The following is a 27,640-nucleotide window of genomic DNA, read 5'->3' on the forward strand; positions in this document are numbered from 1 at the left end:
GAAAGCCATTTGGTCTACGCCAGCTCATAGAAAGAGGTTTCCAATCAGCTCTACTCATTCTGAATCCTGTTTTGTTTCTTTTCTTTTCCTGTAGCATATTTCGAGTTCTGTTTTGAAAATTAAAATTAAAGCTGCCTCCCCCATTCCAGATCATTGTAACTTACTGCATAAGAAATACAGCCCTCTCATCCTCCCTCTGCTTTTTCTGGCCATCATTTTAAATCTGTTCCCTTTGTTTGTCAATAATCTCACCAGTGGAATAACTTTCACTTTTTCGTTCTTATTGAAACCCTTCATGAGTTTGACAACCTTGATTAAAATCATCTTCTCTAGACTCCTCTCTGAACTGACATTTGTTGTCCAAGGGATACACACAGATTGAGAACTTTAATTTGACACTGTTTTTTTTGTGAAACCTTTCTGTTCCATCTTCTCAGGCTAAATTCTTCAGACAATGTATTTCCTATGTTAGAGGGGAGGGCCTATTTGTGACCTGCTATTTATGTTGCTCTTAGCTGTGAGCCAACAGTGAAAGTCAATGGTTCATTGATGTTGTTCCTTCACCTCTTCACATCTCACTGTGGAGAGTGACCTTTGCTTTCTGATTGGTGTTTCCTGATGGCAAACATTAGCAGCTGAATGGAAAATTCATTAATCCAGTGTAGGGTGGAGTACGTTATACAGTGCACAGACATGCAGTCATTACAGTCTTTTGTTCTAAAGAAACAATTACACAATTACCTTAGATAACAAGGTGTAGAACTGGATGAACACAGCAGGCCAAGCAGCATCAGAGGAGCAGGAAGGCTGACGTTTCGGGCCTAGACCCTTCATCAGAAATGGGGGAGGGGAAGGGGATTCTGAAATAAATAGGGAGAGAGGGGGAGGCGGATAGAAGATGGATAGAGGAGAAGATAGGTGGAGAGGAAACAGACAGGTCAAAGAGGCAGGGATGGAGCCAGTAAAGGTGAGTGTAGGTAGGGAGGTAGGGAGGAGATAGGTCAGTCCAGGGAGGACAGACAGGTCAAGGGAGTGGGATAAGGTTAGTAGGTAGGAAATGGGGGTGCGGTTTGAGGTGGGAGGAGGGGATAGGTGGGAGGAAGAACATGTCAGGGAGGCGGGGATGAGCTGGGCTGGTTTTGGGATGCGGTAGGGGGAGGGGAGATTTTGAAGCTTGTGAAATCCACATTGATACCATTGGGCTGCAGGGTTCCCAAGCGCAATATGAGTTGCTGTTCCTGCAACCTTCGGGTGGTATTGTTGTGGCACTGCAGGAGGCCCAGGATGGAGACGTTGTCTGAGGAATGGGAGGGGGAGTTGAAATGGTTCGCGACTGGGAGGTGCAGTTGTTTAGTGCGAACCGAGCGTAGGTGTTCTGCAAAGCGGTCCCCAAGCCTCCGCTTGGTTTCCCCAATGTAGAGGAGGCCACAATGGGTACAGCGGATGCAGTATACCACATTAGCAGATGTGCAGGTGAACATCTGCTTGATGTGGAAAGTCTTCTTGGGACCTGGGTGTGAAGGAGGAGGTGTGGGGGCAGGTGTAGCACTTCCTGCAGTTGCAGGGCAAAGTGCCGGGTGTGGTGGGGTTGGAGGGGAGTGTGGAGCAGACAAGGCAGTCACGGAGAGAGTGGTCCCTCCGGAAAGCAGATAAGGGTGGGGAGGGAAAAATGTCTTTGGTGGTGAGGTCGGATTGCAGATGGCGGAAGTGTCGGAGGATGATGCGTCGGAGGGACCACTCTCTCCGTGATTCCCTTGTCTGCTCCACACTCCCCTCCAACCCCACCACACCCAGCACTTTTCCCTGCAACTGCAGGAAGCGCTACACCTGCCCCCACACCTCCTCCCTCACCCCCATCTCAGGCCCCAAGAAGACTTTCCACATCAAGCAGATGTTCACCTGCACATCTGCTAATGTGGTATACTGCATCCGCTGTACCCGTTGTGGCCTCCTCTACATCGGGGAAACCAAGCGGAGGCTTGGGGACCGCTTTGCAGAACACCTACGCTCGGTTCGCAATAAACAATTGCACCTCCCAGTCGCGAACAATTTCAACTCCCCCTCCCATTCCTCAGACGACATGTCCATCCTGGGCCTCCTGCAGTGCCACAACGATGCCACCCGAAGGTTGCAGGAACAGCAACTCATATTCCGCTTGGGAATCCTGCAGCCCAATGGTATCAATGTGGATTTCACAAGCTTCAAATTCTCCCCTCCCCCTATCGCATCCCAAAACCAGCCCAGCTCATCCCCGCCTCCCAAACTTGTTCTTCCTCCCACCTATCCCCTCCTCCCACCTCAAACCGCACCCCCATTTCCTACCTACTAACCTCATCCCGCCCCCTTGACCTGTCTGTCCTCCCTGGACTGACCTATCTCCTCCCTACCTCCCCACCTACAATCACCTTTACTGGCTCCATCCCCGCCTCTTTGACCTGTTTGTTTCCTCTCCACCTATCCTCTCCTCTATCCATCTTCTATCCGCCTCCCCCTCTCTCCCTATTTATTTCAGAACTCCCTTCCCCTCCCCCATTTCTGATGAAGGGTCTAGGCCTGAAATGTCAGCTTTCCTGCTCCTCTGATGCTGCTTGGCCTGCTGTGTTCATCCAGCTCTGCACCTTGTTATCTCAGATTTTCCAGCATCTGCAGTTCCTACTATCTCTCTTACACAATTACCTTTCTTTCGGCTGTCAAACTATTTGAAAGTTTATGAATGGAATCATTTGCACATTTACCAGGTGCTTCTCAATCTGCCATTGTGCACATTTTATATCTTAAAACAACAAATCAGTGCTGGAGCAGAATTCCTAGATCAGGGAAGTGCGGAAGGGGGAATGTTTTTAAGTATCTTGGGTATGTAATCAGTGTCAACCTGAATGTCTGGCTACTCTTTTCAGTCTGCAGTAAGTCCTCGCTCTTTTTCCTTCCCACATTCATCTCTCTTTCTCTTTCTCTACTTGTCTCCCCTTAATAATTTCAGGTTTGCTATTTGTCTTCACCACTTCCCAATATTACAGGGGGATATTATACAAGACAAACCTCAGACAGCTAATGCTATTGACTATATTATTAGAAGAATGAAGGGGGATCTCATAGAAACTTATAAAATTCTAAGACAGGGTAGATGCAGGATGGATGTTCCCAGTGGTGGCTCAGTCCAGAACCAGGGGTCATGGCTTAAGGATAAGGGGCAAACCATTATGAGATGAGGAGAAATTTCTTCATCTCGAGAGGGGTGAGCTTGTGGAATTCACTATTACAGAAAGTGGCTGAGGCCAAAACATTCGGTGTTTTCAAGAAGGGGGTAATGGCCTACTGGTATCATCGCTGGACTGTTAATCCAGAGACCCAGGTAATGTTCTGGAGACCTGGGTTCAAATCCCGCCATGCCACATAGTGAAATTTGAATTCAATAAGTATCTGGAATTAAGAGTCAAATGATGACCGTGAATCCATTGCTGATTGTCAGAAAAACCCATCTGGCTCACTAATGCCCTTTAGGGAAGGAAACTGCCACCTGGTCTAGCCAAATGTGAGTCCAGACCCACAGCAATGTGGTTGACTCTGAATTGCCCTCTGGGCAATTAGGGATGGACAATAAATGCTGGCCTGGCCAGCAATGCCCTCATCCTGCGAATGGATAAAGAAAAAAAATCCAGCTCTTGTGGCTAAAGGGATCAAGAGATCAGGGTGACCTCATAGCGCTAGTGACCTGGGTTCGATTCCACCCTCGGGCGACTGTCTGTGTGGAGTTTGCACATTCTCCGCGTGTCTGTGTGGGTTTCCTCCCACAGTCCAAAGATGTGCAGGTTAAGTGGATTGGCAGTGGGAAATTGCCCATAGTGTCCAGGGATGTGCACGCTAGGTAGGGTAGCCACGATAAAAGCCATATGTGGGGTTACAGGGACGGGGTGTGTGGGTGGGTCTGGGTGGGATGCTCTTCAGAGGGTTGGTGAAGATGAAGGGGCAAATGGCCTATTCCCGATCCCATCTTCATTGCTTCTATGTGAGATCACAATCACATGCATGAGAGCCCCAATGCTTGTAGAGAAGTTGGTTCCAGTTTACCTGAATCTATCACTTTATACCGACAGCTACCCTAGATGCATGATGTGGATTCCGTAACACTGCTAACTTACACTCTGATCATGGTAAAGAGGCTTTGACAGATAAGGAAGTGAAGCACTCATCATTCCATACCCAACCACTACTCTTGGGTAGCTATACTTTTGATCCGTCTTATCCAGTTATGCCCCTGGCCAGTGATGACTTCCCAGATTTTTGACAGAAGAGTCAATGAAGGTGTCATGCAGGGAGTCAGGGAGAGATGGTTGGTTTCTTCTCTAGTTTGAGAAGGTGACCCTTCCCCAGTTCTGGACCCAAAACACTAACTCTGATTTCTCTCTAGAGATGCTGCCAGACCTGCTGAGCTTTTCCAGCAATAGGTGTCTGATTTACAGCACCCGCAGTTCTTTCAGTTTTTATTTGGTATCTTTGAAGCCACTTCAAACCCATATCACATTCTGGAAGTAAGACCCCTTTATTGCAACAACCATTTTGCCTTTGAGTTTTCACTTTGAGCCCAATGCACTGATACCTTCAAAGCGCAGTGTGCAAAACTGCAGGATAAAATGGGTAAATGTTGATCAATATACTGTTCACAAAGTTATTGGGAGGTGATCTCTCTCACACCTGGTTCGGCCAACCAAAAATATCATTTTTCAAAAAGAAAACCATAAGTGGCTACATATATTTTAGTGACCAGGAAAGGCAGATTACCCGAGCTTCTTCACTCATTAAAAATCACCTTGTGTAAAAAGCCCATGGGGTTCACTCCAATACCCCTGTTCCTCACCACTGCTCATCAGCATAAGATAGTATGGGTATCACTAGCAACTCAGCCATGGTTGGCTTATCCCTACGTGTCCTCAACAAGCTGCTGGTGAATTGACTTCTTGAAGTTCTGAATCTATGTGGTGTAGGTACATCCTCAGTACTGTCACGGAGGTAGTTACAGGATTTTGCCCCATTGACGATGAAGAAGGGACAGTGATTAAACATCCAAGTTGGGACGACATGTGACTTGGAAAGGGAATTTGTGTTTCCCAACAACCACAGGCTCGTTTCTCTCTTGGACTCTGGGAAATCTGGTTCTCAACCTGTATCTGGCTGTCTCTCCTCCGGTAGTGAACCTGGGATCTCCAAGGGGCTTAGCGAAGGATTCAGCTCCAGTCTAATCCTGTCTTTCCCAGTTCCCAGTGATCAGGAGCTGGGTCCCTGGCTACTTTCTTCTTACATTCCTGAGTATGGGAAAATGTGACCAATTTTAAAACTACTGCCACACGACCATCATCCAATTCTACATAAATCTTTTTGCTCCCTCTGATTGAAGAGTTACCGCGGTTGTAATCCAAGAAAATTACCAAGGGGTAGAAAATTAAGAAATGTGAAAACACACCAGCACTGAAATAGTGCAATGTTTGATGTAAGTAATGGTTTTGAAGGTTACAGCACTTATGTTGATGCAAGCACTTCTAGACTTAGGAGGGTGGAGATAAAAACGATGACAACCGAACTTCACTATCCATTGAGAAGAAGGGACACGCTGGCTTTGGAACCATCCTTTTATTTCGGGAAGACAAGAACAATGTGAGCAAAAAACAAACGTCATCCTGAGAAAGTCCCATATTCATGTCGATAGTAGGCTTTCAGCCAACTGAATATGGCAGGTTGACATTTGCAGGAATGACAGAGGAAGTGTTTATCTGGATCACATGACCAGTGTGCAGTTCCTAAAAGGTAGACTCTTTTGCATTGAAGTGAATGCATAATGAACCAAAAACGCCGAGCATCCAAAGGAAATTAGTTCGAGCAACAGAGTAGATTGTTTCAGCAAGTTGCTCCCAATGATTTCTCCGCACAAAAGCCAGCTATGGAGAAGTTTGTCAATTTCCACCTTCACTGTTAGTGGTGAATTATAGGCATAATTTGACAGGACAAGAACATAAAGAAGACAGAAACAAGAACAGCCATGTACGCTGATACTTATCAAACAGAGGCAGCATTGATGAACAAAGCACATCCCTTAGGATAGGGGTTGGCAGCGAGGGCAGAGAGAGCTGGTTCTCAACAGGACCTCGACCAGGCATTGCTTTTGAACAAGGAACATCAATCCAAAGGTTTACTTGTCATGTTCCCCACTTGACAAATCCTAGCCTGCCCCAGCCCCAGATTATATGGTGGGAAGAAGTCCTTAATTGGGCATCAATTGTCTACTCAAGTGCCCTAATTGGCAGGAAGGCAGCCCCAGGTGCCTACCTGACACAGGTTTAAACAGGATGGAAGCAAGACAGCAAAAAGGTGCCTTGCTTAACGCACTCACTCCGTCCCCACCATGGCCCACTCGCGTAATTAAACACCTCCTACCACCAAATTCACCAGGGAGCCTTAGCGTTAAGATCGACTCAAAGCGTGCAGCAAAAGAAGTAACAATGCAACCGCAGAAATATTCAAGGTTTCTGAGTAGCTCGGCTTTTTGATGCGGTTGATGACTTGCTCACCGAGCTGGTAAGTTGGTTCGCAAATGTTTCATCACCATGCTAGGTAACATCACCAGCGCACCTCTGGTGAAGCGTCGGTGTTCTGTCCTGCTTGCTATTTATGAGTCTCAGTTTGTTATGGTGGGTGGCATCACTTCCAGATTTGTTCCTTAGTGGTTGGTACATGGTACATGGACAAAGAGGGGCACCAATTCGACTGGGACAACGTAGCCATCCTAGGACAAGCCAAGCAAAGACACGCACGAGAATTCCTGGAGGCCTGGCATTCAAACGCTCAAACTGGAATTCCATTAACAAACATGGAAGTGCTGGACCCCATATACCAACCGCTAAGAAACAAATCCAGAAGTGATGTCACCCACCCCAGCAAAACGAGATGCATAAATAGCAAGTGGGACAGAACACCGATGGCGCATTGATGATGTTATCTAGCATGGTGGTGAAATGTTTGCGAACAAACTTACCAGCTCGGCGAGCAAGTCAACAACCACACCACAGAGATATCTCCAGCTTTCTACATCATCACATTAATTGTGAGAAATATGGGAGATACTAACAAATGTTTTTCAAAGGTCCAGTTGGCTCAGTCACTAAACACCACACCCGATATTGCACTGAGCCCCAAATTGCAGGAAAGTATCTGGTTCAATCCATGGTCTTTGCTGAATACTGTATTCGTACCCAGAATCTGCAAACGACCCCTGTGCTCCCTGCTTTGTCCTTAAATGCCATCCAATGATTCCAGTTGGGAAAATGTCTTTCTGCAGATGTCAGGTAAGGACTGGACCTCAAAGTCAAGGTCTAAGCTCAAATGAAGTAAAGCCATCGAGTTCAATACAGAAAAGCAGTGAAGATGCTGGTGGAAGCCTAAAATGAGCCAGGACAGCAAAACAGGTATCATCATTAGTAATTATACTGTCCTTGCTTATTCTTGGCAGCTATGTTGCTAACTATTTGTGTCTAACCTCTGCATCAATGTATTAAGCACACCCACTATCCCAAGCAGAGCTTGCTATAGAATCCTGCTTGTAATTGACTTTACTTGTTCCAAAAGAGTCTTCATCTCTCATCCGCACATTGTTCTGCTGTTGCTGCTGTTCAATAGCTCCTCTTACCTCCTCACCGTCTGTTCTTTTTTGTTCTGCCTCTTTGGTGCTGCACTGTAGGATTGATAAAAGATCCATTTTACAGTCCCGCACTGTCAATCTTCGGCTGCCTTCCTGGTTTTAGCACAAGGTGAAGATTAGGGAACATTAGGGAAAGGACTCTCATAGGAAAACCCACTGACTTAACTTGGTATTGTTTTGGACAGACAGTACAAGATTACACAGTGGAGAAGAGATCACCACAACTAGAAAGACCACTTTAAAACCACTTGCACGTTAGGTTGTGAACATAGAGATAACACCTGTGTCAATCAATTGTGGGTGGTATACGATGGAATATTATAAGTCACTTGTCCAGAGGTGTAGCACTAGGTTACAAAAAAAGGCTTTATTTTAGAAAAAGCTAAACATTACACAGAAGAATGCAATGAAACTCAGCTCTATTGCAACGGCTCTAACCAATCTTTCATCGTCATCTGCTATCAGTTTTACTGCCTGCTATAATGTTTCTGACAAGCTTAAGATAGCCATGAGTTTTCATTCTGGGCTTAAACTTAAGGTAGACCTTCAGCTTTCAAAATGTTGTTCATTTTAGAAATTCCGCAGATTGTTAAGACAATTCAAACTTGCGCATAAACCCAAGATAAACACCATCTCAGATATAAATACAAATATGAGATATTAGATCACAGTGTTCTTTACAAAGTCATTGTCTGTGCCTGAACTTCCTTTTGGAAAAGGTGCCCATTCGAGTTAAAAATAAAATTAACTTGTTGAGGAATAATAGAAAAAACAACATTAAAACATTTATGTAAAATGCAAAAATGCAAAACATAAAATCACCTTGATGGGCACTGAGACTGAAGGGGTTAAGGTTCTTTAAAAGACAAAGATTTTCCCATTGTAAAAGGTGTCTGCTTGGAATGCTTAGCCTCAAACAGAATGCAACTCTCCAGCTTATTTTATTTCATGAGGCACAGAAGGAGCTGTTTAGCCCACCTGGCTGTCAGTGTGTTGCTGGCTCACGTATAAATATCTGTATTTGGCTACCACTCAAACTTCTATTGCGTAACAGGAAGCTTGAAGAAAATCAATAATGATATCAATACTCATAAGGTAATGAAATGAGAATAGTTCCTTTGCATACTGTACATTGCTCAGAGCATCAATGGCAGGACTGGATCCATTTACACATCACACTCATTGTTAACACCTTTATATCTGAAATCTATTTAACAGACTGGGCAATGCAAAACTCCACTTTTGAAGAATGTGCTATCAAAATATTTAAGGAGAATTTCCTGCAAGACCCATCTCCAAAGTGTCAAGGGCACAGCGAAGGTTCCTGGATGACAGTTTAGCATTTAGCAGGTTCAAAACCTTCTATCACAATGTCATTGGTGTCAGATTATTGATCAATTGTCCATCATTACTCTCACGTTCAAGTGAATTCCCTTCATGTTGGGACTGCCTGAGTCAGAAATGAGGAATGTTGATGAGGTATGGGGATTGCGGGTGTTGAAAGAATTCCCAAGGAGGTGTGAATTACACCTCTCTGGAGTGGATCTCTTGAGCACCATTTTCAATACCCCATCTGGGTTGTAGGATACCATGGCAGATCATTTATCCTTTACAGAAGCTGTCCATTCCACCAGTTTCAATGAGCACCTAATCATGTTGCCTGCTTCTGAATGAAGCTGGCTTTCCCTACTGACCTTGATTGATGTTTTATCGCAGGGTTCAGTGATAGGGAAGGAACAAAGCATGACAGGAAATGTAGGCAAGTGCGGGATGCAAGGAGTAAATGAATCCAAATGAAGCTGGAGAGTTGCATTCTGCTTGAGGCTAAGCATTCCAAGCAGACACCTTTTACAATGGGAAAATCTTTGTCTTTTAAAGAACCTTAACCCCTTCAGTCTCAGTGCCCATCAAGGTGATTTTATGTTTTGCATTACTGCATTTTACATAAATGTTTTAATGTTGTTATAAAGCTATGCTGACCACGTAGGAGGTCATTCAGCCCATCAGGTCTGTGCTAGATGTCCGCATAACAATCCACGTGTTTCATCCATGTGTTCTATCCCAAGATCCTGTTCAATTTTCTTTTGAAACCGGAGAACACTTCTATCATCCTAGCAGATATTGTGCTCCAGGTCTTTGCTACTTACTATGTAGAAATGTTCTTCCTCTCAGTCCTCCTGTCCAAAACCTTAAACCATGTCCCCTGGTCCTTACAACATCAGTCAATGGAAGCAACTTTTCTTTGTCTACCATAGCTGTCATAATGTTGTAACTTACTATTAAACGTCCCCTCAAAAGAAGCAGAACCCCAACTTCCAACCTTCTCTCTAGTTGAATTCCACACCACCTGGAACCAACTTGGCCAATCTCTTCAGCACCCTCTTATGGTGTTTCTCAAACATGTGGCAGCTAGAGCAGGGCACATTTCTTTAGCTGTGGCCTCAACAGAGCTTTATAAAGATTCAGCAGAGAAAATAGCAAGCTACAGAAACAGTCACAGAAATGTTATGGCACAGAAAGAGGCCGTTTGGCCCGACACTCTCCTTGTCATTGCCTAATGCCAATCTCCTGCTATAACCTGTACCCTTGCCCAATATTTCTATCCAAATAACTATAGCCAATAGAATAGGAGCCTCGGTCTATAGGGCTCCAGATAGGATGTCCTCTCTTACTATCCTAGGTACAGGCTGTCCCTTAGCTCCATTCTGGAGTTTGTTCACACCTCCATATGTACATAAGTTGGAACATAATGCAGGACAATATAAAGTAGCCATTTGTAAGGACAGGAAATGCCTGTATGTCAACTCTTTAAACTTGTACTCCTGTATGAGATCGCCTTCATAAGTATGAATGTTTGTAAGTCAGATGTTCATAAATTAGGGACCCTCTGTATACTATTATGTTTCATAAAAGCCTGTTGCTGTTTGCACACAATAGTGTAGACTTCACATTATTACAGTAACTTGTAAGTTCGATATAAGTCCCTTACAGAAACTATTATTTGTACCAATACAGACCAACATCAAATCTTTTATTATGAGCCAAGCTTTAACTTGACATCACAATCCCCAGAACTGAAACCAGAGCATAAAAATATTATTAAACTTCATAAAATCACCTGACTGGGTGTGGCTTGACATTATATTTTACTGTAAATAGTTCTTCTACCAAATTCTGATTACTGTAAATTTTTGTTTAGCCCTGGTATTCCAGTCTGAAATCTTTTTTTGGGAGAAACAAACACACCAAGCAAAACATTTTCAATTTATGTTAATACTCCAGCTTTCCATCAGGCTCTCAGAAAACAGGAGTTCAAGGTTGGTATTTGCAGGAATGGGAGAGGAAGCTGTTACTTGGATCACGTGATCAGACTGCAGGGTCCTGAAAAAATTCATTTTGGCACAGAGCTGAATGAATAATAAACAAAAACTTTGATCATCCGCAGGAAATTTGTTTCAGAACAACAGGGGAGTGTTGGATTGATACACTCAGTGCTTTCAACATACAAAGGCCAGCATTTAACTGCACAGTAAGTACAGAAACAGCCGTTTCACACCATAGCCATCACCATAGAAACCGTCTTATCTTCCTGTATCTCTTCCATGTATGAATACAAGTTTCTGGCGATAGATGGGCTGTACATTGTCAAATTCATACCATCAGTCCTGACATGTGATTGTTCAAAAACAAGTTTTTTTACAAACTAAGACAATAGAAACAGGAAATTCGATTCTCTATGGCAACCTCTATAAGTAGTCTGTTTATAACTTGCAAGTTCTTCTCACCTCTTAGTCTTTGCTTCTCCCTTGTCTCACAATTATTTCTGTAACTTATTATTTTCCATTGTTATTTCATTTTGTTTTTTGTCGCATATGTGCAGCCATTTCCCCTCATTCCCTGTTCCGTTGCCCCTCACTCCTTAAATGTAGGCTGCAACAATACAGGTAAATCTTCCTTCATCATTTGTTGGAGTGGTTTGCACACCATTTTTTAATTCACTCATGGGGCGTGGATGTTGCTGCCTGACCAGTATTTTATTGCTCGTCCCCAGCTGGCCTTGAACCGAGTGGCTTGCTAGGCCATTTCAGAGGGCAGTTGAGAGTCAACCACATTGCTGTGGGTCTGGAGTCATATCTAGACTAGACCAGGTGAGGATGGCAGATTACCTTCCCTACAGAACATGAGTGAGCCAGACGGGTTTTTCCAACAATTGACAATGGTTTCATGGTCATCACTAGATTCTTAATTCCAGATTTTCTTTTCTGGTCAAGGGCATAGATCTTGCAGTTTTTTAAGTTGTTTACCCCTCAGCACATTCCTTTTTCGCAAGACAAAATTAAAGAAAAGTTTGAGTAAAGTATTTGACTGCACAATTACAGAATGTTGCATGGGCTCAAATGAAAATGATTTCTCACTCTGTCTCCAGATTTCTAGAATACTTAATAATCTATTTTTGCACAGATTAAGAATGATCGGAGCTATGTTAAACAGCGCATGAGTGTAGAATCTCCATTCCATTCTTTTTATTCAATCGTTCTTTTGCCAAAACTAAAACTATTTTTGCTAAAATATGATCTCAAGCCCAGATCATTTGCTTGATACATGCAATCAATTCGTTACCCCCTTCGCTGCCACTGATAGGGCAGTGTCTTTGTTGCAAGTTGGCTTCAGGTGCCACTCAACAAAGTTCTGCTAATGTACAACCAGAATAAGAGGATGAGATGAGTCAGTAGCAGGTCAGTGGACTAAGATCTCCAGACGTAATTGGATAATGGTCTTGGAGTCTGATGGCTTCCTCCTTTCACCATCATACACACCCACAATGCAATTCCATACCAGATGCCTGTCCCAAACAAGCTTGATTTCTATCTGCTTCCTAGGATGGATTGTGACACTTGCACACATATTTCCCATTGCCTCCCGAGCTTCAATGGGATTGTCCGTGGAAAAAGTCATTATTATGTATATTTTCCTTGCCGCAGAATTGCACTCAATACTTCGCTTATGCTCTATTTTTCGAGTGAGCAATAATCAATTGCTTTTCCTTTAGGATGTTGAATAAACAAAATTACTGTGTTGATTAAATAAACACCGTTTCCTCCCAGAAAGAGGACATCGTTGAAAGTCAATAATAAGAAGTACATAGCACTGAAAGGGTACTGTAAGCACTGAAGCAACTGAAAAATCAGGCAACCTGCTCTTTTTATATGTTCTATCTTGCATAGGCCTTTGCCTGTTCCATTGAAATTAAATACAGGTATAGCAAACTTTTGCCAAGTCCTCGTTTGAATATAAATGTTGCCGGCATGGGGAATATCAGTTATGTAGATAGTTTAGAGAAATTGCGACTGCTTACCCAGAAGGGAAGACTGAGAGGAGAGTTGATAAATCTATTCAAAGTCTTGAAGAATCTGGTCACAGTACATAAGGAACAAATAGTTATCATTGGGGGAAGATCGAGAACAATTGAACACAGATTTAAGGTAATTGGTAAAAGAGCTGATTGGTGACTTGAGGAAAACATTTTCCATGCAATGAGTAGTTTGGATCTGGGATGAGATTGTGGTGGATGCAAGTTCAACTGAGGCTTTCAGGACACAACCAGACTATTTTCCTAAAAAGGAAGAACGTAAAGAGCTATGGGGAAATGTGGGCTGCGGCACTAAGTATGCTGTTCCTTTGGAGTGCTAGTGCAGAGGTTGCGGGCCATGGGCCTCCTCCCATGCTGGTATCATTCTGTTATTCCATTTATATTCTGGTGCCTTAAAGAAGCCATGGCACTGAATGGGCATTCTGACTCTAGTCTCCAAAATATCACTCACTGCCACAGTAAAAGGTGTGGACTGCTCGAGTTCAGCTGAACCTTTGACTTTCTGCAGAACGAAACAGAAAATCTTTACCAACGTACTGTCAGTCCTCTCTTGTTGACTTAGAATACCTTGTGGCAGATGAGTAGAGAAGTTATTCATAGAGTCATACAGCACAGGAACAGACCCTTTGGTCCAACCAATCCGTGCCGAACATAATACCAAACTAAACTAGTCCCACCTGCCTACTCCTGGCCTATATCCCTCCAAACCTTTTCCTACTCATGTACTTAATCAAATGTCTTTTAAATGTTGTAATTGTACCCACATCCACCATTTCCTCAGGAAGTTCATTCCATACGCAACCCACCCTCTGTGTAAAAAGTTTGCCCCTTGTGTTTTATAACTCTCTCTTTTCTCACCTTAAAAATGTGTCCCTTAGTCTTGAAATCCCCCATCCTAGGGAAAAGACAACTACCATTAACTCTATTTACACCTCTCATTATTTTATAAACTTCTATAATGTCACTCCTCAAACTCCTACACTCCAGTGAATAAAGTCCCAGCCTTTCGTTATAATTCAAACCTTCTATACCCAGCAACATCCTGGTAAATCTCTTCTGAACCCTCTCCAGTTCAATAATATCCTTCCTATAAGTGTACAATATTATCCTCAGCCAAGATCACAAAAAACAGATATTATCGTTGTCATCACAATGCTGTCTGTGGGAGCTTATTGTCCAAAACTTTGGCCTCTGTGCTTCCTAAGTTATAATAGTGCCTATTGTTCAATCATATTTCAACACTTTATGAAGGTCTGAGGTCATAACGGCATCATTCAAATGCAGCTCCTTTCTTTTCATCTCTCCCTATCTTCAGCAGAAGACACAATGGAACGCGGAAAGCAAATCACTCAATATTTGATTTCACATAACACACCAAATGGAAATGATCAAAGTATCAGAAAAACCTTCAGGTGTGCAGTACTGTTTGTGCATTACAAAGACATTGCCTTCAGCAGATTAAAGAAAGACAAATTAAATGAAATACACAAATTCTCGGCACACTACCCTTTATGTGTCTTGAGTGCATTAATGCTGTTTATGTGGATCACAGCACTAATTTGAACCAAATTGATCTGAATGAAATTGTTCCATTTTTCTTTTCTTCATTGCTAAATGCAAGAGCTACACCAGGGAAAGGACATGCCTCAGGCAACAGAATAACAATATTACTAGATTGTTGTAGAAATCTGAATCTTGCAAACTGCAATGCACAATGTAGAACACGTTGACAGTTTTATTATGAGAGTTGGAATGGCTTAAGACCATTAGTTGTAAGCAAAGGAGTTATGGGTAAATGGAGAGTACTCAATTGTTCTTTGATGAAATTGTTGTTCAGAATCAGAGTATTGTTATGGTGCAGAAGGTGGATGTTCGGCTCATCTTGCTGTAATGGCCCTCCAAATGAGCATTAGGACAATGTGCCATTCTCCTGCTAATCCTGCACGGTATTTCTAGTCACATAATTGTCCAACACCCTCTTAAATGTCATGATTGAAGCTGCCTCCACCACACTTCCAGTCAATATAGTCCAGACCCTAACCACTCACTGCGTGAAAAGGTTTTTTTTTGCTCACTTGCTATTGCTTCGTTTGCAGATTACTTCAAATTTGTGTCCTCTCATTCCTGATGTTTTTCCAAGTGGGGGATAACACAGTGTGGAGCTGGAGGAACAAGTGTGGAACTGGAGGAACACAGCAGGCCAGGCATCATCAGAGGAGCAGGGAAGCTGATGTTTCAGGTTAGGACCCTTCTTCAGAAATGGGGGGAGGGGGAAGAGAGCTTAGAAAGGAGGGGTGGGGCTGGGGAAGGTAGGAGGGATGGTGATAGATGAGTGCAGGTAGGCAGTGGTGGGGATTGGTCAGTGAGGTAGGAGGGGCGGATAGGTAGGAGAGAAGATGGACAGGTTGTGTCAGGTCAAGGAGGCGGGGATGAAAGGGAGGGTTGGACATGGGATGAAGCTGGGGGTGGGGAGATTTTGAAACTGGTAAAGTCCATATTTAGGCCACTGGGTTGTAGGCTCCCAAGGTGGAATATGAGGTGCTGCTCCTTCAGTTTCCAGGTGGTGTCATTGTGACACAGGAGGAGGCCCAGGATGGACATGTCACCCACCTATCTTCCCCAGCCACCCCCCTCTCTCTACTTATTTCTGAGCTCCCTTACCCCTCCCCAATTTCTGAAGAAAGGTCCCGACCCGAAACGTCAACTTTCCTGCTCCTCTGATGCTGCCTGGTCTGCTGTGTTCCTCCAGCTCCACACTGTGTTATCTCTGACTCCAGCATCGGCAGTTCTTACTATCTCGTTTTCCAAGTGGGAACTGTTTCTTTTGAACTCATCTGTCAAGTCTCTTTTCAGCCTTCTTCCCACCAAGGAAACAATCCTAGCTTCTGCAATCTGTCTTGATAACTGAAGCTTCTCATCCCTAGAACCATTCTTGCAAGAGAAACTCATCTGTATACAAATATAGTGGCTACAACAGCAGATCAGAGGCTAGGAATTCTGCAGCATGTAACTCACCTCTGGACTCCCTGAAGCCTGTCCATCATCTGCAAGGTACAAGTCAGGAGTGTGATGGAATACTCCCCACTTGCCTGGATGGGTGCATCTCCAAAAACACTCAAAAAGCTTGACCCCATCAAGAACAAAGCAGCCCACTTGATTGGCACTACATCCATAAACATCCACTCCCTCCACCACCAACGCTCAGTAGCAGCAGTGTGTACTGTCTACAAGATGCACCACAGAAATTCACCAAAGATCCTTAGACAGTACCTTTCAAAACCTCGACCATTTCCACCTAGTTGGCCAAGGGCAACACCGCCAACTGCAAGGTCCCCTCCAAGCCACTCACCATCCTGTCTTAGAAGTATATTGCTGCTCCTTCACTGTTCCTGGATCAAAATCCTGGAAATCCCTCCCTAAGGGCATTGTGTGTTTACCTACAACACATGGATTGCAGCGGTTCAAGAAAGCAGCTCACCACCACTTTCTCAATGACAACTAGGGACGAGCAATAAATGCTGGCCAGTTAGCGACACCCACGTCCTATGAGCAAATGAACACATCTGCTTCTGCACTCTCTTCAATGTGCTTGCATTCTTCCTGAAGTGGGATGTCCAGTAATGTAAACAATGCTTCAGCTAAGATGTAACTTGTGTCTGAGACAAGTTTGGCCTAGCCTTCTTGCTCTTGAACTCTATGCCCCTATTAATAAAGCCAAGGATACTGTATCCTTTTATTAACTGTTCTCTCCACTCGTCCTGATAACTTTCATGGCTTGTTCACACACATACCAATGTGCAACATGCTAACAATAAACTTCACTGATCAAGGTATTTCATCTGAACAGACATTAAATGGACAATTAAATGGACATCAAACCTTCAAAATTTTGCATCGTGACCTGTCATTCTCACTAAGGAAGTGTATTGAATGACAGCCTTAGCTTCCTTTCATTTTTGCAAAACATAATCTCACTTTGTCGTAGAGCTCCTGATATGAAATTTGAGGACAACTGGACAGAGTTCACCCTTCACCATGCCTGTGTTACTGGCCTAAATTGATCTCTTTAAAGGGATACCAAGACGTTGTCAGCTTTTACTTTTGTCAGTTGAGGAGAAATATTACAGTTTCTCTTGGGACCAAAAAAAAATTTCTCCAGCCTGTTGCCGGTATGTTTTGCCACCCACCTTCTCCCAGGTTCAGACTCCTTCCTCCCCATCTACCCCACCAGTCACAATCACTTTCCTCACCTCTCTGAACAGAGGGCTGCAATGGAAATCTAGTTTGTCCTTTTCAACTCACTCAAGGCTCAATTCAATCTTCGCTGACACCATGGGAACACACAAGAGATCAAGTGCTACCATTGGCCGAATCACCTCATGTCCATTTAGCACAAGCCACATTCCTTCTCCATGATTTCAGGGCATGGGGAGGGCCTTTAATCCAAATTTTAATAAATAATAATGCTCAATTTACAGTGGTCAGGGAGGTGGAGGTTAATTTTCAATGTAACCTCAGCGGTGGAGAAATTCTTAGAAGGAATTCCGGGGGATAGAATATATCCGCACTTGGAGAGACAGGGATTAATCAGGGATAGTCAGCAAGGAATTGTTCAGGGAAGGTCATGTTTGAGAAATTTGATTGAATTTTTTGGGGAGATACCCAAGTGTGTTGAAGGAGGTCATGCATTAGATGTGGATTTTAGCAATGCTTAGGCCCCTTGTAACAGACTAGTCAAGAAATTAAGAGCCCTTGTGGTCCAAGACAAATTGGCACATTGGATCCAAAACTGGCCGAGAGGCAGGAAGCAGAGGGTGATGATAGAGGAATGTTTCTGAGACTGAAGTCTGCTTCCAGTTTATGATCAAGAAGTTCCTGGATGATATGAAAAATGTTAGGATGGTGAATAGTGAGGAGGATAGCTGTCAACTACAGGTGGATGTCAACAGACAGGTCAGAGCAGTGGCAAATATATTCCACCTGGAAAATTGTCACTTGGTGAGGGGCTAACAGGACAAAAGATTAAACCAAAGAAACATAGAAAATAGGAGCAGAAGGAGGCCATTCAGCCCTTTGAGTCTGTTCCACTGTTCAAAATGATCACAGTTGATCATCCTACACTATTCCTGCTTTCTCCCCATACCCTTTAGCCCTAAGAGCTATATCTAACTCATAGAATTCCGACAGTGAGGAAGCAGGCCATTTGATCTCAATGGGCCAACAGTATCCCACCCAGACCCATCCCCCTTCTCTATCCCTGTAACCCTGCATTTCCCATGGCTAACCCATCTAGCTTGTGCATCCCTGGATACTATGGGCAATTTGGCATGGCCAATCCACTTAACCTTTGGACTGTGGGAGGAAATCAGAGCACCCAGAGGAAACCCACACAGACGTGGGGAGAATGTGCAAACTCTACACAGACAGTTGCCCGAGGGTGAAATCGAACCTGGATCTCTGGTACTGTGAAGCAGCAGTGCTAACCTCTGAGCCACCATGCTGCCCTAACTCCTTCTTGAAAACAGAGAATTCCAAAGGTTCACCATTCTCTGGATGAAGAAATTTCTTCTCTTCTCAGTCATAAATAGCGTACCTCATATCCTTAGACTGTCATTCCTGATTCTGGTCATTGAGAATATCATACCTGTGTTTACACTGTCTGGTCCTGTTAGAATTTTATAAGTTTCTACGAGATCCCTTCTCATTCTTCTAAACTCAATGAATATAGTCCGATCTAATCCAGCCCCTCTTCATATATCAATTGTGTCCTATGAATGGTAGGACCCCAGAAATTGCTGAAGTTCAGAGGGACCTTGGCATGTATATTGCATATCCACAAATCACTGAAGGTAGCAGAACAGGTAGATAAGGGGATTAATAAGTCATACTCGATTCTTGTATTTATTAATGGAGCAAGGAGATTATCATGGGACTTTATAACACAGTGCCTGGGCCACATCTGGAATACTTTGTGCAGTTCTGGTCAGGAAGGATTGATTGCACTAGATAGTGTGCACAGGAGATTTACCAGGATGTTGTCTGGGCTGGAGGGTCTGAGTTTTGAGGAAAGATTGGAGAGGTTGGGGTTATTTTCTTTGAAGCAGCAAAGGTTGAGAGCGAACCTGATGGAGGCGCTCATAGGATTATGAGGGTCATAGATAGGGTAGATCAGAAGGCACTTCTGCATTAGTTGAGGAATTGACAACCGGGGGGCATAAATTTAAGGTAAGGGGTAGATAGTTAAGAGGTGAGTTGAGGAGAAGTTTTTTTTCACTCAGAGGATGTCTGGAATAGACTGGTCCAGACTCAGGGAGTCTGGAACTCACCACCTGTGAGCTGAAAGGGTGGTTGAATCAGAAACTCTTCTAACATCTAAATATTTAACTATTGAAATATTCACTTGCTATAGCCTTCAGGGTCAAACGCTGGAAAATGATGTCGTCATCTATAAGCTCAGGTCCCAAAACTGAAACCACCCTCCTTTTCCAATACTGAACTGCAGTTTTGTACTGTACATTACACCATGACTTGTAGTGGAATATCTCACAATCAGTATTTTATCATTTCGGAAACGTGTGGACAGGCACATGGATGGGATAGGTATAGAGGAAAATGGACCAAACGCAGGCAAATTGGACTAGTTTAATTGTGAAAACTGGGCAGCATGAGCAAGATGGGCCAAAGGGCCTGTCTCCATGCTGTAGACCTCTATGACTTTATGACTGTACTGCTTTCAGGCTGGCAATCCTCCAGAAGCCTCCTGTGATACTGTATGTTGGCACTCTGCCTGGGCAAATAGAAGCTTTAGACAGGATACTTCCTCTGACAGTGAAATGGAAAACATATTTCATTGCAGAGCTTTGCAGCAACGGAGGCTGCGTTATATATTAACAGCTCAAGCCACGCCCACCAACAAATCTTCACACTTCTGGACCATTTGTACCTTACAGCTTTTGTATTAAATGGGGAAACCTGTTTTACAATGGGCCAATCTTCATGCTGTTATGAGCTAATAATCATTATCCAATATCATCCCAACGGCAAAACAATTAGAATCTGCCACTCAGAAAGATGATTTATTGCAATTTGAATTGAATGGCTAATTTTTAAATAAACCAACATTACCTACGTTAATTTAGCCTCACTTGCAATCCTTTCGCCACTAGAATGATACTCTTCAAATCTGGTTAGAAATGACTTATTTATCAGTAAAGAGCATCACGGCTGGACAACAAGGCTCCCTCTCATGTTCTAAGCCACAGTTATCATGCATCTAAGAAAATAAGTTCACCCTCAGCTATGCCAAGATGACTGGACATGACAAGGATGAAACAGTTCTGGCTTGTTTTGGTGTTACAGCTGTTAATTCGAGCACATGGTTTCCTAAAGCCACTTGCAATCTTAACTAACTACTTTAACATGTGGCGCGGCATAAACATATTTAAAGGGAAGCACAAGCGGGAAGGTAGTGGCAATCTGTCCTGGTAGGATTGGACGAAGATGGGCAAAAGGAAGCTGGTGAGATTGAATGCCCTCTTTCTATGCATAATATTCTATGTAATGCTGTACAGTTTGTTGGTATAGTTGTATTGTTAACACAAGTCTGAGGTGTAGTGCAAAGTCATTTTCAGATATGTACAGATTTTGCATTCATTCCAGATATGAATGCAGCAGTCTGCTTTTTTTTGAATGAGGTCTCCTGTTATGAATTTCTAATGAGCTTTGGCAGCAGACCAGGAAGCTTTAAAAAGCAACTGTAAAGAATCTTCGAAGCCTACTGGAATTGAACAAGCTAAGATCTTCAGAAAGAGGCAGTTATCTTTCTCTGAGCTCCCACTGCACACAAGAGAATATGTACAGAAATACATGCTACATTTAGATCTTACAGAATCACAGAACTGATAAAGTGCAGAAGGAAGCTATTCAGCCCATCATGTCTGCACTAGCTCTCTGGGATTTGTGACAGCTTCTTATTTTATCTTTCAAGGAGAGAGATAATAGATGGAATGTGTATATATATATGTATATATATATATGGATATTCAATATATATGTGCAGCCATAATGTCTGTATTAAATGAATTAAAAACTGTTTCATGTGGTTCATAACACAACATCTGTCTATTTGCGGTAACTTTTAATTTAATTTTGTCTAAAACTAAATTGAGGTTTAATGTGATCCTGGACTATTGATTGAGGCCTGGAGATAGGTGTGTGGAAGCAACGGATTAATTTTTGTCAGGCCAGTATTTGTGATCGTTGTGATGGGCATGTTAGCAATTGCTTTACGTAGAAAGCAAAGAGAGTGCAAAGACTCTCAAAGGTCAAGGCAATGCTTCCCAAACCTTCTTCAGTCATGACAGCGTTTTTTGGAGCATTGGAAATTATTGCGAACCCCTCACTGAAACCTTGAGAGTGGGTGGGTCTACGTGGGGTGGGGTGGGGCGGGGAGGTTCTATGTTGGCCATTGCTGCCTCAGAGCACACAAGCTCTAAATTACATCTGGTAATTCCATTTGGGGTCCCAACCCGCACTTTGGGAAGCCCTGATTAAGGAGTTGGGAGAATATTTGAAAATAAGGAAGTCAAAAAACCTAGAGTTAAGAAGTGCTACAAAACCCTAAATATATCAATTGATTTTGGCTGAAAGAGTCTAACTTTGTACAATTACTAGTTAGTAGCACCGTCATCTTTTCTACAAATTGTTGTTTTATTTCTATAGTTGGTTTTCTCGCCTTTCAGCCCTGGAATTGCAAGACCAGATGCTTCAAATTCGTGACTCCTTTTACAATGTTTGGTTATCAGCAATCAACTAGAGGATAGTAGTTCTTCCCCTATGCTTTCCTATGATACAAGTTATGCAAAGTTTTGATATGGGCCCATGCATTGAACAGTGCAGCAGTTTGTCGAGCAGACATGTTCTATAATTACACATAAACTCATCTAAAGTGTGAGGGAGTGACTAGAGGTAATGGAGAGTGAGATTGCATGTGTTGGATAGGGAGGCTGTGAATGTTATTGGCTGGGCAGCACTGAGAGAAGGTTTCAGATCTTAAAAGGTGCTGCATCAATTCACAGCTTTCCTTCATTTTTAGTTTCTACTTCAATTCAGTTTTAATAAGGGAAATGTCCTGTTTTTTTCCCCCGTGTGGTTCCTTCCCAAGGTGGAGATGAGGTGTTTAACTCTGAGGTATATGCTCAGCATTTGTATCACAGAGCCATACAGCATGGAAACAGACCCTTCAGTCCAACCTGTCTGTGTCGGCCATAATCCCAAACTAAACTAGTCCCACCTGCCTGTGCTTGACCCCTATTCCTCCAAACATTTCTTATTCATCTACTTATCCAAATGTCTTTTAAATGTTGTAACTGTGCCTGCATCCACCACTTCCTCTGGAAGTTCATCCCACATACAAACCACTCTCTGTGTAAAATGATTGGCCCTCACGTCTTTTTTAAATCTTTCTCCTCTCACCTTAAAAACTGGCCCTTACTCTGGAAATCCTTACCTATCAGAAACCCATGACACACTGTTAAACGTGAGGTATTTTCCAATCTCCAGGATATGAGGTCAAAAACTTGAGAACAGCCGGAGTTGGCTTTTAGTCTTGGCTTGCAGGAAAGGTACATTCTGTCGTCTGGCTCCAATCCCAATTCCATTCAATTGCAGATGATTTAGCAAGCTCAACAGAATTCATTGCTGTGCTCAGTAAATAGTAGAACAGACTATTAGCTAATGTACCAAATTATCACATTTAAGGGGTCGATCCAAATTTGTCATTTATTGACAGCATTATTAAAAACCTACACTTCATGGATTCTCAGCCTGCAACTGTTGGATTGCTTTGACATTTGATTGTATGTCACAGGGAGGGCTCTTTCTCTCTGATCCTCTCCGCTGCAAGCTGGAAAGGTGTGTCAGTTGGTGGGCAGGCCGCTATGTAAAGGACACAGATTTAAGGTAACAGAGTATGTGTTCCTAAAGCTGAAGATGGCCACTGTAGCTGGTACATGTACAAATGGCCCTTAGGACATCAGTCGGCTGCAACAGGACCTCTATTGCTAGTATGTTTTGACATTGGTATGCACAGATAGGTTAGCTCTGTGGGAGATGTGCTTTAGTGTGTAACTATTCCAAATAGCCACACAGGTTCTGCGCTCTATAAATCTAAGTCTTAGCTGAAACTTCAGTTGAGTTCTACAGTGCTACAAAAACCCTGTGCCCCTGTACTTTTGGCCTTTTGTGCGTTTCTAACCCTCTTCGGCTTCACATTTGGTGACTTTGCCTTAACCATAACTTCAAGTTGTTGCTGTGGAATGTTTCCCACGACTATGAAGAGACATAGACTAGATTCAGATGAGGTACTCCTTCCTGTTTGAGAAACAGTTCCTGAAAGCTGTGATAAATTCTTCTTTATATAAGCATTCTCAGTACTGGAAGTCAGCAATTTTGTGAGAACGGAAAGATTATAATATTCAGGGGTACAAATAGCCCCAGAGTTGCAAGGGACACTCAGGACAGTTCAGGGGTCATAGAATTCCTACAGTGCAGAGAGGCCATTCAGCCCATCACTGAATATGAGTTCCAGGCTCACAGATAGTTGAAGAAAGAGACAGAGACAGGGGCAGACTCCACAGTCAGAGTGCTGAATTTTAACCGTCCTGCATGGGATGAGCCTTCAAATTGTACTATGATCCCAGACCAGACTGCCAACTTTATGTTACACTCCTAGACATCATCACAGAATTATGTTATGATCCACTTGGAGATATGATCCACTCTTTCGCTGTTACACTGGCACCATCCCTCATCTCTTCCTCCACTACATTGATGACTGTGTCGGTGCTGCCTCGTGCTCTCATTAGGAGCATGAACAGTTCTTCAGCTTTACGAATACCTTTCATCCCAAGCTCAAATTCACCTGGGCCATCTCTGACACCTCCCACATTCCCCCCTCTCCGTGTCCGTCTCTGGGAATCGTCTCAGCACCTACATCTATTTCAAGCCCACCGACTCCCACAGCTACCTAGACTACACCTCCTCTCACCCATCCTCCTGCAAGAATGCGATCCCATACTCCCAATTCCTCTGCCTCTGCCATATCTGTTCCCAAGATGGAGCGTTCCACTCCCGGACATCGCAGCTGTCCTCCTATTTCAAGGACCACAACGTCCCGCCTGTATTGATCCAAAATGCCCTCAACTGCATCTCTTGTATTCTGCCCTGAAACCCCCCTCGACCTAATAAAAATAAAGACAGAGCACCCCTGGTCTTCACATACCACCCCACTAACCTTCGCATCCTGAGCATCATTCTCCGCCACTTCTGCCACCTACAATCTGACCCCATAACCAAAGATATATTTCCCTCCCCACTCCTATCTGCCTTTTGTAGGGACCGCTCTCTCCATAACTCTCTCGTCTGCTCCCCACTAGCCCACCACCCCCAGTACCTTTCCCTGCAACTGCAGGAAGTGCTACACATCCCCCACACCTCCCCGCTCACCTCCATCCAAGACCTAAGACAAACTTTCCATATCCGACAGGGGTTCTCTAGTACATCCTCCAACCTGGTCTATTGTATCCGTTGCTCCCAATGTGGCTTACTCTACATCGGTGAGACCAAGCGCAGACTCAGGGACCAATTCGTGGAGCATCTGCACTCTGTACGCTATCATCAACAACACCTTCCGGTTGCTAACCATTATAATTCCCCCTCCCACTCAATTAATGAAATGTCCATCCTGGGCCTCCTCCAGTATCACAATGACACCACCTGCAAACTGGAGGAGCAACCCCTCACATTCTGCCTTGGGAGCCTACAGCCCAATGGCCTACACATAAAATTCACCACTTTTAAAATCTCCCTACCCCCGGCCTCATCCTATGTCCAATCCTCCCTCTCATCCCCGCCTCCTTGACCTGACATAACCTGTCCGTCTTCTCTCCCACCTATCTGTCCCTCCCACCTCACTGACCAATCCCCACCACACCCTACCTGCACTTACCTATCACCATCCCTCCTACCATCCCCAGCCCCACCCCTCTTCTCTCTATTTATTTCCAGCTCCCTTCCCCCTCCCCAGTCCTGTTGAAGGGTGTAAACCCGAAATTTCCTGTTCCTCTGATGCTGCCTGGCCTGCCATGTTCCTCCAGCTCTGCACTGTATTGACTATGTAATGATCCAGTTAGGGACTAGTAACCTTTTACATTTTAAAGCAGACTAAAGATACCATCCAGGGGATCTACTGAGATGGTAAAGTTACAAGATTCCACGATTGTGAACAAATAAAAGACATTACATACAGCATTAGAACTATCACACAATCTATGTAGGAGTTATTGCTAATACAAAACTAACAGATAAATATGCCTAATATACTGTGATCAAAGACTCTGCAAAACAAAAATTAAGTATCAAATATGATCAGGACAGATATTGGCTTTTTCAGTGACTCCCCAACACCCCCAAAACACAAAGACGTTAATGACAAAGTGGGTCAGTAAATTTCAGTAAACTTCATAATGTGTTATAACTCTTCACTTTTGCCAATCCAACCTTCAAACTTTCACTCAAGAGCTGTTCCATACTGGACTTCCTCAATAATTGGTCCTGTTGCTTACCCTCCTGTGCTGGGTACATGCTGCCCTTGGTTCTGGGACCAAACTTATTCACTGGAACATCTCCAGCGTGTAGTTACTTACTCCTGAGGCCGTTCTAATGGCATGGAGCCATCCAACTGCTCTTGCCCCCTCCCTCCAGGACAGATAGAAATCAGCACCCCAACCATGGAGTCTACCCAATCTCTGTCTCTTTCTCCAACTATCTGTGAGCCCAGAATCTCTTTAGTTTCCTCTGATTTGTCATCCCATCACAAGCTGCAATTGAATGCAAGTCCCCATTTCCACCAACTATCCCATGTCATGCAACCAAGCAGCGACTGGAGGCAGGGACTGGAAGCAGCATTATAATTGTTACATAGCTATCTTAAACTACAACATTGACCTGGGGGGAAGGCAGTGACCATAGATGAAGTGAGAGAAGGTAGCCTGCCAACTAGTGGACATGACCTCTGCTGAATTTGTGAAGTGTGATCACAAATTTAAAGGAAAGGCAGGTCTCTAATTGGAAGCGAGCTAATCAGCAACCTCAGTGAGCTATCACAATACCTTTGCACTTTGCAGGTAGCATAGAGTGAAGTGAGCAATTCTAATAGTCACTATCATTAGAATGATGATTTTATCATCTGTCAACAATCAATGCTCTCTCAGTGCCAGGGCTAAACTCCCAGGCTGATTAGCACACTTGAGGCATAAGCAAATATTATTAAGTCGTACTCATTTATCTAGAATTCAGAAGTATCCAAACTCCTTGCCTTTGTGGCTACTTAGGCTCTCTTCCGCATACCTCCACATTGAGTGCGGGTAACATTTTAATGTTCTTGGGGACTTTGAACCTTGAAAGCTACAGGTACCAATTGCTTCAAGGTTCCTGAAATAGGAGTTTCCCTCAATAAAAGCCACAACATACTTTAGAATTGTCTTGCAGTCTCCAGGAATTAAGGATTAATCTCCAAAGCCCCAAGGCGAGCGACTCAGGAGAAATATCACCATGAAAAAAAAAATACATTGCAACTATTTTCTTTGAGCACTTTCATTTTGGGAAAATTGGCTATTTGACTGAATGAGGAACAAATGTCTGTTCAATTTTACCCTTGCCGTGGAAGGGGGCTGGTTTTCAGAATTTGTTTTAAATCAAGCTGTTCAGACAGGTTATGACACAGCCCTGGAGCAGGTGGGACTTGAACCCAAGCCTCCTAGCTCAGAGGTAGGGATACTACCACAGTGCCACAGGAGCTCTTTGGAATATTTTGTGAGTTTAAGTGACCAGTGATGGAATGGAATGGATTGAAGTCTGTGGGATATGGCCAATTTGAGTCTCAGTCTGTCAATTTTGAAGATATAAACTCTTAGAACCTTTATTTGCTCAGCAGCCACTGCTTTCCAGCTCACTGCAGATGGTCTCCAGCATCTGGCTGAGGTCAACAAGTACACATTTGCCTGTCACTGTCTATGCTCCGACAAATATCGATGTTGGAATGTAAAGGAAACTTATGAATTTTTTACTTACAGTGAACATCAGCTGGCAACCACCAAGAATATAATCCAAAAAGGAGTAATCTCTGGTTACCTAAAGCAAATAAAATCACAATTGTTAGCATTTGTTTGGCCCTGTTTACATATTTTAAAATAATTTCCCAGCTGTACACATAATGAGTTAATTTGCACATTATAATAATCACAGGTCACACAATTCCAGACAATCTTCACATATCATTTACATAATTAGTGTGCTAAAAGCTGTTCAAATCTTATTAAAATAGATGGTTAGTTGCTAACCTTCTCACGCTATTAGGTTTCAAACAAAAGAGCTGCATCTTAATGACGCAAAACCTTTACCTTGCAAGATTTGACAATAATTATTCCAGAATTCTTGTAGTTCTTTTTCTTCTTTTGTTTCTTGGAATTAATGCACTCAAATTCAACCTGCGGGAAAGAGAGGAGACCCTCTTCAGAAAGGTT

At 43.4% G+C, this 27,640-nt stretch overlaps 2 protein-coding genes across 2 annotated transcripts in view; both read right to left on the reverse strand.

Moving 5' to 3' along the window:
* nlrc5 (NLR family, CARD domain containing 5) overlaps nt 1-27,640 on the reverse strand; it is a 318,897-nt gene that overhangs the window by 2,927 nt on the left and 288,330 nt on the right. The window lies entirely within an intron of this gene.
* The window catches only part of cpne2 (copine II), a 105,332-nt gene continuing 85,232 nt past the window's right edge, over nt 7,541-27,640 (reverse strand). The window contains exons 9-11 of the mRNA XM_048605926.1: nt 27,518-27,604; nt 27,189-27,248; nt 7,541-7,720 (exon numbers count right to left, since the gene is read on the reverse strand). Of these exons, the coding sequence (XP_048461883.1) occupies nt 7,541-7,720; nt 27,189-27,248; nt 27,518-27,604 (327 nt within the window). The remainder of the gene's footprint in view (nt 7,721-27,188; nt 27,249-27,517; nt 27,605-27,640) is intronic.

Source organism: Rhincodon typus, chromosome 15 (genome assembly GCF_021869965.1).
Source record: "Rhincodon typus isolate 14 chromosome 15, sRhiTyp1.1, whole genome shotgun sequence".
Lineage (NCBI taxonomy): Eukaryota > Metazoa > Chordata > Chondrichthyes > Orectolobiformes > Rhincodontidae > Rhincodon > Rhincodon typus.